The 21,779-nt window shown below is 44.0% G+C and overlaps 1 protein-coding gene across 4 annotated transcripts in view; it reads right to left on the bottom strand.

The window, feature by feature from the left end:
* The window catches only part of ARMH4 (armadillo like helical domain containing 4), a 123,190-nt gene that overhangs the window by 13,377 nt on the left and 88,034 nt on the right, over window positions 1-21,779 (bottom strand). For all 4 annotated transcript variants that reach the window (XM_075129971.1, XM_075129969.1, XM_075129970.1 and 1 more), the window contains one exon: window positions 1,246-1,277. In XM_075129971.1, the coding sequence (XP_074986072.1) occupies window positions 1,246-1,277 (32 nt within the window). The remainder of the gene's footprint in view (window positions 1-1,245; window positions 1,278-21,779) is intronic.

Below are 21,779 nucleotides of genomic sequence, written 5' to 3'. Positions count from 1 at the left end.
ACTGGTGCTTTCGTTGCCCCCACAACCTCCTCTTGGCTTTTCTGGGCAGTTGCAGCTCCTCTTGAACATAGAGCCAGCAGCAGCCGCATGGCGCACGCGCTCTCTCTCTCACACGCATGCACACTCGCTCTCTCTCCCACGCATGTATGCATGCTCTCCCTCGCATGCACGCTCTCTCTTGCACGCTCTCTCACACGCATGCATGCTCTCTCGCACGCTCTCACACCCGCGCATGCTCTCTTGTTCTCTCTCACGCATGCTTTCTCTCTCACGCTCTCTCTCTCGCTGTCTCACACATGCGCCCTCGCATGCTCCCTCTCTCACATGCACTCTCTTGCTCACACGCCCACACCCTCTCGTCTCTCTCTCGCATGCATGTGCTCTCTCTCACTCGCTCGCACGCACGCAGGCTCTCTCTTGCGCGCGCACCCTCTCGCTCTCTCACTCGCACGCGCGCAGGCTCTCTCTCTCACCCCCCCTCTCTCTCGTGCGCATGCACCCTCTCGCTCTCTCACGCACACTCTCTCGCGCGCTCTGAGGCGGGTGGGTTCCAGAGCTCTGCCTGAAGCCCAGGCCCGAACGTCTACACTGCGATGAAACAGCCCCAAAGCCTGAGCCCCGTGAGCTTGAGTCAGCCGGCACTGGCCAGCCGCGGGTGTCTAACTACAGTGTATACACAGTAAAGATGCACCCTTACACTGTGCTGGGAGAGGGATTCACTGCTGAGGTGAGGCCTGAAAGGAGAGGGGAGGAAAGCAGGGCAGCAATCAGAAGGACAGGGGTTTAGAACAGGCACACGAGTGGTATTAAGGAAGGGTGCTGCACTAGGACAGGGGAACATACACTATCATAGATTGTGTCCTAGAAGAGTCACACTCGCCCTATGCTTTAGAGGTGCATGTTCGTGGGGGTACGTCATCTCAGTCTTAGGTAGAGCAAACAGCACTAGGGCACAGGCGTGCCACTCCCACAGAGCAGACCTACTGCGATCCCGTCCCAGGCCTCCAGGGAGACAAGAAGGAAAGAGGGAGAAAAAAAAATGTCAGCCTTTCCAGCAGCTGGGAATGGAAAGAGAAATGCTCCCTCCCTCTCACCAACCAGGAGATGGAAGGAGAGAGATGAGAAGCTATCCAGCCCAATCATAGAACTTCCCCAAAATAACTTCACCGGTCTAGACTTCTTTTTTCCAAAAGTCCAAATTTAATTGTCTTTAAAATCAATCAAGGGAAATAAAGAGCTTCCTACCTTATCTTTTAGCTTTTCCATCCAGCTTCTCACTAAAAAATAAGGAAGAGAAAAATATATGAATTGCAGTCATAATTTGTATCTAATTAATATAACATAAGTAACAATGCTGTTTACAAATAGCCACAGTAAACTTGACAGATGGGTAACATTTTCATTAGGTTTCATATTTTCTCAGTTATTAAGTAGACAGAATGCAGCAAATCAGCCAGAAAAGAAACTTTAACAAATTCCGCTTGATGGGAGATGAACTGGCATCGTTTTGCATGATCCGGGCACCACTGGTCTCAAGAGGGAAAAAGAAAAGAAGACGAAGATGAATGTTCCACGATCGGTTCCCTCATCCCAGCAGTTCCCAGCATGTGTATAGAGTTTGCAAGGGAGAAAAATCTGGCGGTGAGTGGTCGATTGTAGATTCGCCAGGCAGTGTGACTGTCTGCTTCTGTTGAACTCTCCCATTCAGAAGGATTCTTTTCTCTGTAAAAGGGTATGTTTATCTTGGAGACTGAAAACTCCTTTTCCCATTGGGTTCACAGATAGCTTTTATGCATAGGGCTGCATTCTGGCTTGTCCAGAGTGGGTGAACTAGGATGGGAGAGCATTTCAAGGGTCTTCTTACTCCAGCTATGTGTGATCAAGGCAGGATGTTGACCTAGCATCCCCTGAGTACTGCGGTGAGAGGGAAGCCAGGTCTGCGTCCCCACTGCCCACCTGCTGGCCTCTGGTGCTGGAAGGGACATACGCTACACCTTTCACCAGCTGGTTTCAGGAGCACTGTTCAGCATGTTCCCTCAAGCAGTCCCTGAGGCAGTCTGCTGGCATCTGCCCTGAAGAAATTTGCTCAGCCCCTACAACTCTGCACATATCCACAAACGAGAAAGGGCACAATTTGTCCCTTAGATTGAAGAGTCTGCAGAGTAGGAAGTGTGTCTTACTCTGTAAGATTTTGCAAAGTGTTGTGTATGTTTCCAGTGCTACACAAGTCATTATTAATTATTTATAAATAACCAAGAGAGTCATTCAAAAACAGAGGCAAGTCAAAGTCACAGTTCTGGCCACCCGTGGCAAACAAAAGTGGCCCTGCCTTCTGACAATACAGGAAAATCCATGTTTGAAAAGCACATGTTGAAAACAGTCTCTCTGAAAGGTCTGTTATGCCTGTTCACTAGTTTTATCCTGCCTTTAAGATGCTCACATCAGCTAGTCTCTACTCCAGGTCCCCGTTACAAAAAAAAGAAATCCCCTCCTATCTAGGGACTGCGGAGAAACTCATCAATACTGCAGAACTGCTGTAGAAGGAACGTGTGAGATGCATGACGAGTGCTCAGCACCAGTCCTCTGGCTACTGAATTGCTTCTGTGACTGACTTAATTCAAGACACCGTAGAGAAGTTTCTTCAGATTTCTACTGGACTGAAATTGTGCTCCTGGCATGTTAACTGGCAACAAATGGAGGTTGCTGTGCCCTCTTGTGACAAGAAACCTGCAAAGCAGATATGGATGCAGCCACTAGTGACATGAGTTAGATACTTGCCTTCGGCTGAAATAGCAGAGATACTGATTTCGGACCCTAGTGCCCCCAGGTCAAGTCTCAGCCCCAGGAAGGTTGGATTCACCAAAGACCCACCTATCAGACTAATGGGAAGCTATTTTCTGAGCCACCTGCTCACATTTGCAAGTGCAAGTCATCTGTACATGCACAAACGAGATAATTCCCTGTTTCTACCCAATTACAGGAAGGTCATGCAGGGTTATGTGGGACTATCTGGTGCACACAGCTCTTAAAATGTGGCCCCTTAGGGAAGGGGCCTGCTCCAGTCTCCTTCCCTCTCCCACAATGTTTCCCACTGTTGTACCCACTAGTTCAATTCTACTGATCACAGAAAAGGTGGGAGCACGAGTGGAGACCAGCTACTGGTGCATTCAGCACCGTATTTCTTACCATTGCTCGGAGTAAGCCTAGAAGACATGGTGGTTAAAACACCTGTGGCCACCGGTGAACATTCTACACTGCACAGTCTGCTCTTGCTACCACTGAAGGCGCTGAACTAGCAGCCGCAGGAATGCTGTGTGCTGGTGAGAGGACTCAAAAGACTTTGCAGACTTATTCTGCTGTGTGGCTAAGGGACATCCAAGGAGCTCTCCAAGGTGCTGCATCAGCACTGGTCTGTTTGGTGACTCCTAGATGAGCTGTCCCCTTGCAGGTTCATTGCTATGGCTGCTGGATTTGTGATTTTCCTGTGGAATGGAGTACATGCAGTCCCACAGGGAGCAATACACCAGTCCGGGGCTTCATTAGGTCAGTCATGGGACTTTATTGGAACTGGGAGTATCCTCCCAAGGGACTTCTGGTTTAGTTACAAATGCATTGCAGGTTCATGCTATCACCAGCTGAGAGTTAAGATAACTCATGTCATATCAAAGAATTAAACCCTGCTTCATGTCATGCACTATGGACTTAAACATCAAGATAATCTCAAAGAACTGAAAATGATTAACAGTGGGAGCACCATTTATTAATTCTACTGGTAATGCTAGATTCAGCCTTAGGGCACTGAAGACAAAATGCTTAGCCTTTGGGACATCTGCCATCGTTTTATATGGTTTCAGAGTAACAGCCGTGTTAGTTTGTATTCACAAAAAGAAAAGGAGTACTTGTGGCACCTTAGAGACTAACCAATTTATTTGAGCATGAGCTTTCGTGAGCTACAGTTCACTTCATCGGATGCATGCCGTGGAAACTGGATGTTTCTCTCATACTAAGAGGCAGTGGACTAGTGAAAACCAGTTCTTTTATCAATGTCCAATGATTACGTTTTAAACAGTAGTCAAGGATCCACTTTTCACTGTGGAAGAGATTAGATCTGTCCATAATTTTGGATGGATGAGTGTTCTTTCAGGTAATACTTTCCCCAAGCTACAGTAGATCCCAAATGTAATCTGACACATTTCCATTATGGAGAGATACCTGATTTATAAAGGATACCTCCCTACAGGGCATCACTTCAAAGATTTCACTTGCAGTATGAGAGTCTGCCTGTTGGCATATTAAAAGAGTGCCACTTTTACCAGACAGTCTAAGGCGGCTTAGAGCATCAGAATGTTATGGGTTATACGCCTTGCATTAACAAAGAAAACAGAAGTAACAAAACGGAGGTTAACAATGGACAAAGCATGAAATTCACAAGTGGCCTTGTAAATAACCTGCAGGTAGTAGATCAAGAAATATTAACGGTCATGTGTGATAACTTTGCAGCTGCAGCCTTGTTTACTAACATTTACTAGCATAGGAATTGATGCTTAGTCCATTGTTAAGTTCTGTTTTCTTTCATTGTTTGTGCAAGGCCTACATGGGTGGGTGAGAGGGTATAGCAATGCGGGGCAGGAGTGAATGGGCTTTAAATCTGTCAGATTAAAAAATAGGGATAGACAAACTGGGTGGGAAGAAATAAGATCCAGGCCAAACCCTCTCATGATTACTAACCTAAACTAAGCCACTTTTAAAGGTTTGGATCAATTTGGATAGTCCCCCTTCAATAATCAATAATTTCTTATGTTAACATAGCACCTTTCATACCTAAACAAATACAGTGTACAAAGTCTCTCACACACACTTTGAAACACAGCCATGGAAGAAATGTGGCAATCAACAAGTACATAGTCACACTGTTGTTTAGATCAGGAAGAGGCATATACAGTATCTAACTGAACTGTTCTAACTTATGCCAGTGGGCTGGAGCAGAAGCAGATACACTCTGTGACTTACACACACACACCCCCCACACACAAATGCCTTCTTCTCCAATCCCTTTCATGGGTCTTCAACAGCATTTAAGAAGTGCTGGCTTTGAATTGGATTCCCTTTTGAATATTAAGTTAAGCAAAGGAAATACGGAGAGAAAAACATAGCTCTATGCTCCCCGCATTGTGCTACTCCATGTAAAACTAAAGTGTAACTTTCACTTGCATGTCAAGGAGAAATACCACTCTACTGCCTCAAGTGCCCCGCACTAGCCCTGAGAGTGTTAAAACCAGCCTAGGGAGGCTGAGCAGCAGGCAGCCAAAGGAGTGGCTGCAGGGGAAACAGCCAATTAGGGTGGTGGCTGCAGACAATTAGGTCGGTGACTGCACCAGCCAATCAGCACCCAATCAGCCCATATAAAAGGAAGCTGCAGACCAGAGGGGGTTAGTTTGCTGCAGGCAGCCCTAGGGAGAAGACTGGCTTTCTAGGGGGCTACAGCGAGACCAGCACCTGGGGAAGGACAGGTGCTAGCAGGGACCCAGGGAGCTAGCTCCTGTCGTGCTACCTGGACTTTCAGGCTTGAGGCCCTGGGAAGAGAGCAAAGGGGCTGGGGGCAGGAGCAGAAGAAACTGAGGCTGCAGGGAAGTGGCCCAGGGAATAGAGATAGTGAGCAGGAAGGAAGATGCAGCAGGAAGCTACTGGCCATGGCCCAGAGTAGTGGGCAGGAGTGGCCCGGCTGTGGACTGCCACGCCACTGTGAGGAGTGACCCCGTGACACCTCATTATATTTCAGTGAGCAGAAAATGAAAGAGAAAGCAGGTGATATCTGACAGACGCCATCGCATGGGAAAATTCTATTTAGAAAACAAAAATATTGGGAAAAAAATATGGCAAATCTTCAAGTGAATTCTGCTAAAAGTTGCATACAGTAATAAAAGAACCAAGCTTCTTAATTAACTAAGCTATTATTTTTCCATTCCAGTTTCCTATGCTAGATGCAGTAAGAGTCTAATGAATTCTCAAACTTGTATTGGAATGGCTGTAGGTCCAAAATAAAATTCAATGCACATTTTGAAGATTTAGCTGGAAGTCGTAGATATATACACATAAATATAGCTTGTTAGAGCTTTAATTATACTAAATTTGCCTTAAGTCAAGTTAAGCACAAAACCCATTTGTTATCTGTTTTTCACAATAATTACATTGCAGTAGGAATCTCATGAATAGAATGACCTACTTCCTTGTAAAAGAACAACAATTGAGCATCTCTAAAGCAGCAATTAATGTAAGAATATTTGTAACAATTCTTATATAGGAGGCTGATACTTTCACTGGGGAGAGGATCATGTAACAGTCTATAATCCCTACTTTCAAAGACTATTAACGCTTGCTTCAGTCTCTCACTCTTCAAAACAATACGAGGATGTCTTCTAGGACAGACGTACGTTGAGACATGGACCACTATTTGCCTTATGCACTGACCATCTGTTGCTAAAATAGGCCCCAGTTCAGCAATGTATTTAAGTATGTGCTCAAGTTACTAATAAATAATAAAGTGGCCCAGCAAAAGGCCTCTACAGGTCCATGTAGATGAGCTGACTTCAGACTCTGGAGACCATGACGTCCACCAGCGTGCACAGAGTTTTTGAACTGAACAGCATATGGCGATGCTCTAGGACAGTTTATTTGCTATTACATTAACAACGCTTGTTATCCTTGCCCTTTCACTGACTGGGATTTTCAAAATAATTTCCTAGCTCATTAACTTGTGGATTATGGTGAATTACAAAGTATTGGTTTTATTGTGAGCCAACACATAAAACTAATTTTAGCACTAAAGGGGAAAATGACAGAACTGTTGTGATTAAAAAAAGCATGTACTGTCCAATTATTTTGAATATACAAATATGGAAAGTAAGATTGATAACTGGATAAACTGTTCTTACAGCAGGTGCAGTTTGTTTAGCTACCATTGATTAAGTATGTGAATATAGCCTCTATTATATGTAATTATTCATAAAATATTAGTATTCTGTCCTGATCTTGAAAAGGGAACCTTAAAGATAATATCTTCACATGAAAATGAAATCTACCTTGAGAACTCTAGTGACTGTCATTTAAATCTTTTAGAGATTAGCAAATAATTTCTGACAATTTATTAAACTAGTTTTGTCTTATTCCTGCTCCCAAAATGTCTGAACAGATTGCAACATTTCGATGGATTGCATTTACAAATTTCTGCACTGAATAATTCTTTGTCTTTAGATTGCTCAAACTGAGCATACTAGAACTAAACATGCAAGTGAGGGATTATCAGAAGCTCACAGTGTTGTCCAAACTCAATGTGGAGTCTGAACCATTGACTTCAGCGGGAGTAGAGTTGGCCAGCACTGAGATTTGTTGAAAATTCCAGGCATAATCTATAAGTTTCACTGTAATTTATATAATGTATTTCATGCAACTGTCATTTAAATAACATATGTAACTTATGTGTAACTAAGGTAACTACCCAAGAAAGCATGGATTTTGACTTGCACGCATGACTGCAATAGTCACAGTTTGAGCAGTGTGGGTTAGTAATATATGGCAAGCCATCCAATCAGGGAGCAGAACTGTGAGTAACTTATGTCTGATCAACACAGTGAGAATTTCAAAACTGGGTTTTTCACAAATATTTGCTCATTCAAGCTAATCATTCACATCTCACCAGTATTCGTGCTAGTAAAGTCAGGGCACTTGAAAATATGCAGAAAGTGAAATTTCCCCATGTTCAAGGCCTAGACACAACTAAAATTCCACTTTCAAGGCTTATTTTGAAGGTATAAGTGGGACATGGCAACACATTAGTCTTCTGCTGGCCTGCTGCATGGATGAACTTGACCCAATAAGCACATGAAATGTCACGAACAACACTGAATCAAAATTTGTTTGCACGAACAAATATTTGCAGATGCTTTTGTCCACTGCTTATAAGGTACACACAGTTTTCACACAGATGGTCATCCAGTGGTTAGGGCATAAGCCTAGGACTTGGGGGACCTGGGTTGGATCCCCTGTTCCACGACAGCCTTCCTTTGTGACCTTGGGCAAGTCATTTAATCTCTCTGTGCCTTGGTTTCCCATCTGTACAACGGGAATAATAGCAATACTTCACAGGGATGCTGCGAGGGTAAATACATTATGAATTGTGAAGTGCTCAGATACTATGGAGATGTGGGCCAGACAAATACTACAGATTGAAAGCCTTGTTCTGTTGATTCTAATAAAAATGTAACAAGCTTTGGGAAAGATAAGAACCTTGATAACTCCACTGAAACAGACTTAGCTCTGATAAAGACGTCACTGATCTAAAGTCACGCATATTTGGATTGCCTCTCTTTATAGACAGGAGAGATTAGATATGATTTACAACACAGAGGAGAAAAGGAGCTTTGGAAGCTACCTCTGATTTAGTTTTTGTAGAAACTCTCTGGCAACGTACATCCCACATGAATTATTCAATGGAAGGTGCCAATACTGAAAGTTCTGTACAAAAAGAATAAAAGATGTTTGAACGACTGACCACATCTGCAGACAGTCTGAACTACAGCTCAGTCACCTTTCTTCCTAAGCCAGAGTGCATACTGCAGCTGGTACCCTACACCATTCATTAGTGCTAACGATTAAGAACTACTGACATGATCCTGCTCTATCAATCAGGGTCAATTTTAAATTCTGGTGTGTGTCCAAAGAGAGGCAATGAATTCTATACCAGCAAACTGAGGCAGTACTGTCCATTCTTCCTTTCTAGAATGGATGCTTTAAAGGTAACAGACCATATTCAGAAGTGACGTGTTTGGTGGTCGATGTTAGCTCCTCTTACACACTCCCTTGGTCATAATTACACTGGCTCAACTCCTGTTTCTAAGTAGGTGTAATTTGCAAACCTAGGAGCCAGAAGAAAGTCTAAGTCCGAGTTCCATGCTGGGCAAGGACCTCAGCCTAACTCTCTGAATGGGTAAGCAATGCACACAAGCTCTGGAAAACGGGTACTTCACATTCGTCAATGGCTATCACCAACTGTGGAGAATGACAGTCTGAAAAGTCTTACCCAGCCTCATTCTGCCAGAAAAGATGATGACTGCAATATACGGCCTGGAGGGTAGGGTTAAAGTGGGGTAAAGTAAGGCTCAGACAGAGGCCTGAAGGACCCTTCCAAGGAAAACAAAAAATAACCTAAGCACATTAATTATAATTTCCTCCCCTGAATCCTCATATGTGGCCCTTAATCATGTTTCTCACTGTTCCCAATACTTTCCACATCCAAATGAACTCAGAGTCACTGACCTAGTTTCATGAACCCTCCTCTGTGTTATCCCAAAGCTGAGTAGCAGTACATTGGCCACACCCCAGACCTCCAGTATTAACTCCATCCACAGTGAACTGTCAAATTGCTTTGCCAAAGGCTTTTTCCGGCTTCCCTCGCTGCTCCCTTCAGAATTCTGGAAAGTAACTCCTCTGGGCTTCCTGCTTTGTCCACTTTTAATAATTGTAATAACTGTAATTACCTAATTATCCACTCCAACGCAATGAGAAAAAGACTAATGTTTCTGTTCACTTTCCCTTCCTCCTCTCCCCTCCCCAACTAAGAAAATGCATTTCCCATCCGAGGATGTTACCTTCTGGTGAAGATGAATAAATAATTGATTTCGGCTCTCACAGCAACAGAAGTCTTCTCCATCATTCACGTGCCCCTGATGCTTTACATAGCATAGAAACCAAAGTGACAATGTGCTTGTTCTATCATTTTTAATTTTTTACATTTGCCATCTCCAAATAACTATATTTTTACAGCCATAGGACAGACAAGTTATACCCCTGATTATTATACATGGCCACGATTTCAAAACCAACACCTGAAATTCTATTCACAAGCTTTTCATTGACAATTAAATGTGCATGCAAGTCCCACACATCAATAACACTCAGCCACAATCTTAAAGGCCAGTGTTGAAAGTCTAGCACCAAAACTCCAGGTATATACCCCCAAGCCATCGCAGCAGATAGATAGTGTCAAAACCAAGAGTTCTGAAAGATTCAATACAACCCATAGGTAAAGGTCATTTAGGGTCCAACCCTGCAGCCCTTACTCAAACCCAACACTGAAATGAATAAGATTTCTGCCTGGGATAGGACGGCAGGACTGAGTCCTCTGTGGGTTCAAATACGCAACCCCCCTTTTTCTTCCTGAAGTAGATGAAACAAAATGGAAGAGGCATCGCTTCAGGGACTGACATACGATCAGCTCCTTCATTTTCCCAGCTGAATATCAATAGTCATAGAATCATAGAATCATAGAATATAAGGGTTGGAAGGGACCCCAGAAGGTCATCTAGTCCAACCCCCTGCTCAAAGCAGGACCAATTCCCAGTTAAATCATCCCAGCCAGGGCTTTGTCAAGCCTGACCTTAAAAACCTCTAAGGAAGGAGATTCTACCACCTCCCTAGGTAACGCATTCCAGTGTTTCACCACCCTCTTAGTGAAAAAGTTTTTCCTAATATCCAATCTAAACCTCCCCCACTGTAACTTGAGACCATTACTCCTCGTTCTGTCATCTGATACCATTGAGAACAGTCTAGAGCCATCCTCTTTGGAACCCCCTTTCAGGTAGTTGAAAACAGCTATCAAATCCCCCCTCATTCTTCTCTTCTGCAGGCTAAACAATCCCAGCTCCCTCAGCCTCTCCTCATAACTCATATGTTCCAGACCCCTAATCATAGTCAGAGGCATCCAAAGATTTTTAAAGTTTAAAAACACCCAGGTTCTGATGAATTAGGGCATCAGGCAAAAAACCCTAAAAATGGAGCTCAGGCAGAAAGCACAGAGGCTGAAGTCTTAAGATTCTGACAATACAAAATGTTGTTAGCTATGCATGGTGACAGCTCTGAGTCATGCCCAGTCGTTTCACATTCAGGCATGTCACACTTTACTTCCCTACTCACTCACTGATCAGTGGACTCAGAGCTCCTACATTCTGCAGGCTGTCCCTGCCACCAGCTACTCCTGCAATCCTCTGGAATTTCTTAACCCTTCCCCCCTAACTTAGGGTAAAGTCCTGCAGTGCATAGGAGGTACTGAAGTGTTAGGGTTTGAAGAGTACCCCTCCAGGAACTCTCCAGGTAGCTTTTAAGCCTCACAGCACTTCTCTGGCAGACCTCAGAGATTCTGCAGGAACATACTGACTTCCTAAGCTCTGTCTGATACTGGGCTGGCATCTCTCCCCCTGAGATAGGTATAAAGTCCACAAGCCAGACCCGATGGTATCATGGAGTCTGGCTGAACCAGGCTTTTGTCATGAGGTTTGTTTCTATAGTTCAGTTTTGTGCCCACTGATACTGTGCCCCCATTTAAAAAGTTCCCAGAAGACTTTGGCTAGGGAAATCCACCAAGCTGCCAGACTTCCAGACAGAAGCTGAAAAGATATTTGTTTGGAATTAGAAAATGCTTGTACAGGGCTGCAAGCAGCGCTACGCTTTCCTCAAGGGTGAAATTGCTAAAGTGCATTCTGGGATAATCATCTGCCTCAAAGAAAGCACTTGGCTGCCCAAAAATGGGGGAGTGAAAGGTTAGCGTGCAAAGCGGTAAGTCTTCTCCAGGAGTAGGGTGAGATACACCTACAAGGCCATTCTAGGGTTGCCAACACTTTGGGATTGTCCTGGAGTCTCCAGGAATTAAAGATTAATCTTTAATTAAAGGCTGCTATGCAATGAAGCCTCCAGGAATATATCCAACCAAACTTGGCAACCCTAGCCCATTCACACCTTTGGCCTCTCTGCCGAGACTGCCAACTAAGGTGCCAACTAGCACCAGTTATGATGGGGGAAGCGGGTTCTTAAATGTAGACACCCATCTGATCAGAGCTGGACTGAACCATGACTCATTTAATAAAGGCAACCATCAAAAAGCTATGAGATAATGACTCTGGAATTTTACAATGTGGCCTAGACGTGAAAGGCCTCACACCCCTTTGCCAGTCCCCTGCACCATGAAAACTGGCCCAAAGGAACTAAAGCAATTCTTCATTTGCAGCTCCCTCTAGGCAGACTTTCGAGGCTCTGGGCTGTACAACATGTTGCCCTCTAGCTGCATCACTCAAACAGACCATTATCAACTTTACTTTGCAGTATGGTTCATCCCAGGAAAAGGATGGACAATGCAAAGCTTGGCACTGGACAAGAGCTATGTAATCTTCTTAATGCTAATGAGCATAAACACAACGACTTTGAGGACAGACGAGTGAAGGATGGTCTTAAGGAACTGGAATGGGACTCAGAAGCCTGACTCTGCCACAGATTTCCTATGTGATCTTGGGTGAGTCACTTACTCTCTGTGTGCCTCCATTCTCTATCTGTAAAACAGGAATAATAATACTTCCTTTGACACATTATGGAAGGGTGCAGAATACCTTTCACTGCAGCATGTAGCTACATGTGTAGTATACAGCACCTAGCACATGTCCCCTATCTTGGGCTGGAACCTCTATGCACTACAGTAATATGTAAAGATAATTTTTTTTTTTTACCCAGAGTACTTGCAGCTTGCAATTAAGCTGTTATACCAATAGTCACATCTATAGTTTTTTACATGAAATATGCAGGAAGAAGTGCACACTGGTTACTGTTCTCAGAATTCAGTAAACTGCTCGTTAACTATATACTTTTAGGAGATCAGAATATTTTGTTCTAACCATTGCCATTAACTGCAATTCACATCAATATGAATTTGGATGGGAAACAATCCTGTGGTACAGAAATGAAGCTGCAACTCTGAAGACCACTTAATTTGTTTGTATTATTAATTATTTGTATTACCATAGCACCTAGGAGCCTGGGTTGTGGTCCAGGATCATTTTGTGCTAGGCACTGTACAGACACAGAATAAAAAGATAGATTGTAAGCTCTTTGGAGCAGGGACCAAGGATAAGACAAGAGACAACAGATGGAGACAGACAGATGGGGGAGCACAAGGAACCCAAGAGAATATTGGCCAGCAGCGGTCTAAGCAAACCAAAGTGTAAAATGTTTAGATGTACTGGTCATTCAAAATGATTTTCCCCTTCTAGCCAGAATGAGAGAGCCTGCCCCCATTAAGTTTATAATTCACAATTTACTACAGCTGAGACATTGTATCCCCAAAGCAAGTGTAAAAGTGCCTTTGTCTGCAGTTAGAAAACTGGTTATTAGTGTTCTTTAATGCATCTCTTAAATCTCTGTTATACACACAAAACTGTGTAATTTACTAGAGTTGTTTCTTCCAAACCCACCCACCCATCCTCCGCTTCTATACACAGAGCCATACACAAATCTCAAAATATATTATTTGCTCCCAACAAAAGAGGAATATTTAAAGGCTGAAAATCAAAAAGATTACTTTAAACTAATCCAGAGACACAAAAGGATCTGTCCTATTACATTACAGATATCACCTCTTTCTCGGACACAAATGACCTGTTTTTATGAGACTACAGAGGACAATTTTAAAAAAATGCTTCTCTCCATCTGCTCAGCTCTGACAAGTTAATGGCAAGATGCTGTGTCAAATCAATTTCCTTCAAAAAATGAAAATGTACTTAATCAGACAAATAAACAACAGAGAAAATGGTATTTTGCTAGGAGGCAGCATGTTTTAAGAAATCCGCACAGAAAAATATTTTCACTGGATGATAATTATAAGTTTATTTCCCTCCATACCCAATTAAACCAGAGCTGAACGGTTGGATGAACAGACAAATGTCAAATTGATGGTTATCGTTTAAGTTTTCAGACAAATGTCTGCAGTGTGAGCTTCTAATTAACCAAACTAATATTTACAGACATCTGAACAATACCATTTTTATTAACTGTTAGAGAGCCAAACTTTCCTCTGGCCACATAGCTAGAACTCTCATCCAAGTCTTCATTTCCCATCAAGAGTACTACAAACTCTCCAGAGACAGAGTGTGGTCTAATGGTTAGGGTGGGTTAGCCAGAGACTGGTGTCTATTCCCTACTATGCCACAGACTTCCTGAGTGACCTGGGCAAGTCACTCAGCCTGTTTCTGCCTCACTTCCCTGTCTGTCAAATGGGGCTCACAACACTGCCTTGCCTCATGGGGGCCTTCGGAGAGAAAAGACAGCGAGGTGTTCCGATACTGAGGTGATGGGGACCATAAATTATCTAAGGGCTTGTCACAGAATCATAGAATATTAGGGTTGGAAAAGACCTCAAGAGGTCATCTAGTCCAATCCCCTGCTCAAAGCAGGACCAACCCCAACTAAATCATCCCAGCCAGGACTTTGTCAAGCTGGGCCTTAAAAACCCCTTCCAGTGCTTCACCACCTTTCTAGTGAAATAGTTTTTCATAATATCCAACCTAGACCTCCCCAACTATAACCTGAGACCATTACTCCTTGTTCTGTCATCTGCTACCACTGAGAACAGCCAAGCTCCATCCTCTTTGGAACCCTCCCTTCAGGTAGTTGAAGGCTGCTATCAAATCCCCCCTCACTATCCTCTTCTGCAGACTAAATAACCCCAGTTCCCTCAGCCTCTCCTCGTAAATCATGTGCCCCAGCCCCCTTATCATTTTCATTGCCCTCCGCTGGACTCTCTCCAATTTGTCCACATCCCTTCTGTAGTGGGAGGACCAAAACTGGACACAATACTCCAGGTGTGGCCTCACCAGTGCCAAATAGAGGGGAATGATCACTTCCCTTGATCTGCTGGCAACGCTCCTACTAATACAGCCCAACATGCCGTTGGCCTTCTTGGCAACAAGGGCACACTGCTGACTCATATCCAGCTTCTCGACCACTGTAATGCCCAGGTCCTTTTCCGCAGAACTGATGCTTAGCCAGTCGGTCCCCAGCTTGTAGCAGTGCCTGGGATTCTTCCATCCTAAGTGCAGGACTCCGGGAAGGAAGAATACCCCCCTGCAGCTGTGCCACTGTGGTGCTTTAGTGAAGCGCTTTACTACACTGATTGGAGCGCTTCCCCCATCAGTGCAGTGACTCCACCTCCCTGTAAGGCGGTCGCTACTTGGTGGGAGAAGCTCTCCTGTTGACACGGCGCTGTCAGGTGGGGATAACGATGTTGTCAAGGTTCCTCCCCCATTCTGAACTCTAGGGTACAGATGTGGGGACCTGCATGAAAAACCTCCTAAACTTATCTTTACCAGCTTAGGTCAAAACTTCCCCAAGGTACAAAATATTCCACCCTTTGTCCTTGGATTGGCCGCTACCACCACCAAACTAATACTGGTTACTGGGGAAGAGCTGTTTGGAAACGTCTTTCCCCCCAAAATACTTCCCAAAACCTTGCACCCCACTTCCTGGACAAGGTTTGGTAAAAAGCCTCACCAATTTGCCTAGGTGACTACAGACCCAGACCCTTGGATCTTAAGAACAATGAACAATCCTCCCAACACTTGCACCCCCCCCTTTCCTGGGAAATGTTGGATAAAAAGCCTCACCAATTTGCATAGGTGACCACAGACCCAAACCCTTGGATCTGAGAACAATGAAAAAGCATTCAGTTTTCTTACAAGAAGACTTTTAATAAAAATAGAAGTAAATAGAAATAAAGAAATCCCCCCTGTAAAATCAGGATGGTAGATATCTTACAGGGTAATTAGATTCAAAAACATACAGAACCCCTCTAGGCAAAACCTTAAGTTACAAAAAAGATACACAGACAGAAATAGTTATTCTATTCAGCACAATTCTTTTCTCAGCCATTTGAAGAAATCATAATCTAACACATACCTAGCTAGATTACTTACTAAAAGTTCTAAGACTCCATTCCTGGTCTATCCCCGGCAGAAACCAGCATATAGACAGACCACAGACCCTTTGTTTCTCTCCCTCCTCCCAGCTTTTGAAAGTATCTTGTCTCCTCATTGGTCATTTTGGTCAGGTGCCAGCGAGGTTACCTTTAGCTTCTTAACCCTTTACAGGTGAGAGGAGCTTTCCCCTGGCCAGGAGGGATTTCAAAGGGGTTTACCCTTCCCTTTATATTTATGACAGACGTCGCTCAGGATTATGGATTTTTCACACCTCTGAGCGATGTAGTTATACCACTGCAAGTTTGTAGTGTAGACCTGGCGTAAGATCAAGAAGCTACAGAATCTATTTAAGTCCTGCTCTTTCCTCCTCCAGTTCATACAGCAAGCAGCAGCTAAGACCACCTTCCTAGCCTATTATCTGACCACATCAGTCCTCCTACTGGCATTGCCTTCTCCATGAGATTAAGGTCAAGTTTCTCATCACCTTCAGGACTCTACAAAACTGTGCCCCACCCTACTTATCTATGTGTATTCTCATGACATGGCCCAGTGCCCACTCCACATCAGGGGCGTAGCCACAGGTGGGCTTGGGTGGCATCCTGACCCACCCAAATCTGAGCAGGGGTGTAGGGCTGGCACAGCGGCCCGGAGCGTCACTCAGGGACCTGAAATCCAGGACAGAGCTATGCGCCCACCCTTCAGAAAGCTACGCTCCGTTCTGCCTTGCCATTTTCTGAGCCGCCCCATGCGCATGCCCAGCTCGGCAGGTGAAGCCCTGTGTCTGGGGGCACCAGGGCTAGGAACAGGGCGTGGCATCGGGGGAGAAGCTGAGCTGGCAGGTGCTCGGGGGCTGCCCACTGGCCACCGGCATCGCTGCATGGCTCATCTCCTGCACAGCCAGTGGCAACGGTGAGGCTGGTCTCCTTGCAGCGCTGCAAGGGGGGGATGCACTTTGCTGGGCAACTCAGTAAAGAGTCCGGGCCAAGCTGCGTGCACAGGCAAGCCCCTGTTCATGCCCCGCAGTGCAGCCGGAGCCAACCCTGCACAGGGGCCGTATGGCCTGCAGGAGACACATGTCCGCAGCTGAAGGGCAGCAGCCCATACCCCGCAATGAGGCAACGGCTTCCTCTCTTCTGCCGTTGCAGAGTCATGGTGAAGCCGAAGGGATCAGTGCTCCCCGCCCCGGCCAGGCTGCACAGCCAGACGGCATGGCCAGTGGATGGCACAGTCTGTCATTGCCCATCCACACAAAAGTTGGGGCCCATCCAAATTTCCATTCCTAGCTACACCACTGCCCCACATATGATGTCAGACTAGTCACCCCATCTGTCTGCTTCTTCCACAACCTCTCTGAGCTTTGAGATTCTCTTCCCTGCCCCCCACAACCTATGTGCATGGAAAAGCCTTCATGAGCTGACTGAGAAAGATGATGCCCTTTCCTCTTTTCAATTCCTCCTACAGACTTGCTGCTTTTGTGATGTTAAGAGAAACCTGCCAACTAGGTTCATTCCTACCACCACCTCCTTGTTTTGTCTGGAGAGGAAGACATTAAAATAGAGTTAAAGTTGAGTATTCATCAGCATTCTTAAGATGTAAGAATAAAAGAGAGTACAGGAATATTGTCATTATCCCCTAAAATAAGCATTACAAACCCAGGAAATTAAGATTAGAGCCAAAAGAAATCCAAACATGCAAAGGTACGGAACTATACAATTAGGGCACTTAACTCTGACCTGTAGGGTCACCATCCAATAACCATATGTTTAGGATAAAGGCATTTTTGTGTTTGTAGTCCCAGATTAGGTTACTGATTTTTAAAACAAATAGATATTCTGCGTCCCCCCCCCACACACACACACACATCAGAAAGTACCTATTTTCTGTATGTTTTGTGATCCAGCTCAACTTTTGTTGTACATCAAACACACATCATTCCATAGAATGGGCACTAGGTATTAATATGCTGTATAATTAAAGTTTACTGTGGCACACCATGTACCAAAGCAATAGATACAGCGAGAAACTAAATGCAAAGCTACCTTACAGAAATGTGAACACCTACTAGAGCACACACACTGAAAAAGATTCTCAGCTGATGTAAATTGGGCCAGCTCCTAGAGGTCTGCTGATTTATATCAGCTGAGAATCTGGTCTGTTATAGCAAATTATTTTTATTGCACAGTGAAAATATTCACAGTCCCACTGTACATTCAGTACATAACAGATATTACATTGCTGAACATTCCCTATGTTAACATTGCAAATATAAATATCTACTAAAATACACACTTAGAGCCAGTAAAAGAACCCATGAGTCCTGACTCCTGACACAGACTTGCTATGCAAACACCAGGAAGTCACAAACTCTCTTCTGTAGCTGAGATTCCCAATTGTATAATCATTACTCACCCCACAGGGTATTTTCATCTGCAAAGCACTTTGCGATCGTCAAACGAAGGGTTCCAGTGCAAAGCATATAGAAAGGACATGTGATGTTGAATAAAACAGTGGCTCTCAACCTTTCCAGACTACTGTACCCCTTTCAGGAGTCCAATTTCTTTTGTGTACCCCCAAGTTTCACCACTGAAACTAGTTGCTTACAAAATCAGACATAAAAATACAAAAGTGTCACACTACACTATTACTGAAAAATTGATTATTTTCTCATTTTTACCATATAGTTATAAATCAATTTGACTATAAATATTGTACTTACATTTCAGTGTATAGTATATAGAGCAGTATAAACAAGTCATTGTCTGTATGAAATTTTAGTTTGTACTGACTTCGCTGGTGCTTTTTACGTAGCCTGTTGTAAAACTAGGCAAATATCTAGATGAGTTGATGTATCCCCTAGAAGACTCTGGCATTCCTTCAGGGGTACGCGTACCCCTGGTTGAGAACCACTGGTATAAAAGGTGAATTGCAGGGCATTCAAAACTAGTGTTGATACAAACCTGATTCCACACCACACTATTGCTATGGCTGTATTTTTCAAAGGAATCTAAGGAAGTTAGACTGAAATTCAAGGGGAGTTAGGGATCTATTAGAGTTTTTTTTTTCTATCCCTCCACCTGTAAAGTCAGCCTTAGTACCATGAGTCCTACAAAACCAGGGAAAAGAACAAGAGACTTTTAAAAGCTTTAATACCCTAAAGTACAGAAGCTCTGCAATCCATAAACAAACCATGACTATACAATCTAATATCTGAGAACTTCCAGAGCTGGAAGCAAGCAGCTTGTGACCCACCAAGAAATCCTGAAGGTCTCCAATCCAGTGATATCAAGCTCCTGTTTCTAGCCCTCATGGACTGTGACATTCATGTGAGGACCTTAAACCTCACATTGGTTCAGCAGTGAATGTTGTCCATTCTCCACTTCAGGTCACTATGATTTGTTGTTTTTTTTTTTTTTAATATGACAAAATGCATTTTCCCTCCTCACATTCTCGGAAACAGCTGAACTGTTTTGTCTGAAACTGTCCCTAAAAAGACTCCGCTTGAGACAACATCGAGCATGGAAAATTTCAGCCTTGTGGCAAAGTTATAAGGCACTGAAAACAGGGTCTTATAATGGGAAGGGACAGGCAACCTCAGTAACAGTCAGCTCCACCTATATTAGTGCACATGCTGGTGTGTGCATTGCTTTATAGGAGGAGGTATTCTAATTAAGGTTGAGATAACCTTACTATTTTAACAGGCGATTTTTCCAAGTGCGCTAATGTAGGCCCAGATCCTCAGCTGGTATACCCTGCCTCATCTATACCAGCCGAGCACTTGACCCTTACTCAGTTCTTTGTGGGAAGAGACCAGGTCTTCTTTTGTGTTTGTACAGTGCCTAAGTCATTTGGGGAGCTACTGGAAACAAATTAAAGTAATTTGGCACTTAGCAACTAACTGTGGTCTTTAGACACGTCACAAGTCTGTCGCTGTTCCCCTGCAAACCTTTATGCTGAGCATACTCATAATAAGAATAAATCTTAGTGTATTATAGAAAACCTTTGTACTTCTATAATCCAATCCTGCAGTCCTTACTGAAGCCAAACTCCAGCTGACATCACTACAAGTTTTGCGTTAGTAAAGGCTGCAGGATTGGGCCCTTCATTTTTCTAGAAAAGAAGAGCATGCAACCGATACCAGTTTTTGAACCATCTTTAAATGCCCATTTTCCCAACCAGTTTGTTTCCGACTCCATAGCCCAGCACTGTCTCTCTTCATCTGGGAAAGGCAGACACATTTTTGCAAGTTAAAACTAACATCAAATAGCCGCTCTGAGGGAGTGGAAAAGCGAGAGCAGCAGCAGCTGGAGTGTACCTGATGCGTTTTCCCTCCGCTCAGACAGCATCTCATTTCTGCCGCAGGATAGCCGCAAAGCAATGGCTACTCTTATTTGACTAAATGAAGACCTGCAAAATCTCCAGCTGAGACCATGTGATCCTATCCTCCACAGACAGAAGAGGCGATTTCTCTATGCACATGGTTTGGAGTCTCTATATAGCTCCTAGAAAAGGAGTACTTGTGGCACCTTAGAGACTAACCAATTTATTTGAGCATGAGCTTTCGTGAGCTACAGCTCACTTCATCAGATGCATACCGTGGAAACTGCAGCAGACTTTATATACACACAGAGAATATGAAACAATACCTCCTCCCACCCCACTGTCCTGCTGGTAATAGCTTATCTAAAGTGATCAACAGGTGGGCCATTTCCAGCACAAATCCAGGTTTTCTCACCCTCCACCCCGCCACACAAATTCACTCTCCTGCTGGTGCTAGCCCATCCAAAGTGACAACTCTTGCCTACAGACAGCCCCGCAACCTGAAGCAAATACTCACCAACAACCACATACCACACAACAGAACCACTAACCCAGGAACTTATCCTTGCAACAAAGCCCGTTGCCAATTGTGCCCACATATCTATTCAGGGGACACCATCACAGGGCCTAATAACATCAGCCACACTATCAGAGGCTCGTTCACCTGCACATCCACCAATGTGATATATGCCATCATGTGCCAGCAATGCCCCTCTGCCATGTACATTGGTCAAACTGGACAGTCTCTACGTAAAAGAATAAATGGACACAAATCAGATGTCAAGAATTAGAACATTCATAAACCAGTCGGAGAACACTTCAATCTCTCTGGTCACGCAATCACAGACATGAAGGTCGCTATCTTAAAACAAAAAAACTTCAAATCCAGACTCCAGCGAGAAACTGCTGAATTGGAATTCATTTGCAAATTGGATACTATTAATTTAGGCTTAAATAGAGACTGGGAGTGGCTAAGTCATTATGCAAGGTAGCCTGTTTCCTCTTGTTTTTTCCTACCCCCCCCCCCCCCCAGATGTTCTGGTTTAACTTGGATTTAAACTTGGAGAGTGGTCAGTTTAGATGAGCTATTACCAGCAGGAGAGTGAGTTTGTGTGTGTATGGGGGTGGGGGGGATGTGAGAAAACCTGGATCTATGCAGGAAATAGCCCGACTTGATTATGTAAAGAGTTGTCACTTTGGATGGGCTAGCACCAGCAGGAGAGTGAATTTGTGTGGGGGGGTGGAGGGTGAGAAAACCTGGATTTGTGCTGGAAATGGCCCACCTGTTGATCACTTTAGATAAGCTATTACCAGCAGGACAGTGGGGTGGGAGGAGGTATTGTTTCATATTCTCTGTGTGTATATAAAGTCTGCTGCAGTTTCCACGGTATGCATCTGATGAAGTGAGCTGTAGCTCACGAAAGCTCAAGCTCAAATAAATTGGTTAGTCTCTAAGGTGCCACAAGTACTCCTTTTCTTTTTGCGAATACAGACTAACACGGCTGTTCCTCTGAAACCTATATAGCTCCTGTACACACTCATTTCAGCTTTTTCTACATGCAATCTGCATAAGCTTCCAGCTACTTCTGAAAGTCAACACCCTTATGTGCGCTAAAGGATCCGCAGCCAAACTTCAAAATTCCTTCCTATAATTCAGTTTACATTATAATTAAT

This window comes from Caretta caretta, chromosome 6, assembly GCF_965140235.1.
Source record: "Caretta caretta isolate rCarCar2 chromosome 6, rCarCar1.hap1, whole genome shotgun sequence".
NCBI lineage: Eukaryota > Metazoa > Chordata > Testudines > Cheloniidae > Caretta > Caretta caretta.
The sequence above is the reverse complement of the archived record's forward strand: the minus strand, read 5'-3'. Positions and strand labels throughout refer to the sequence as shown.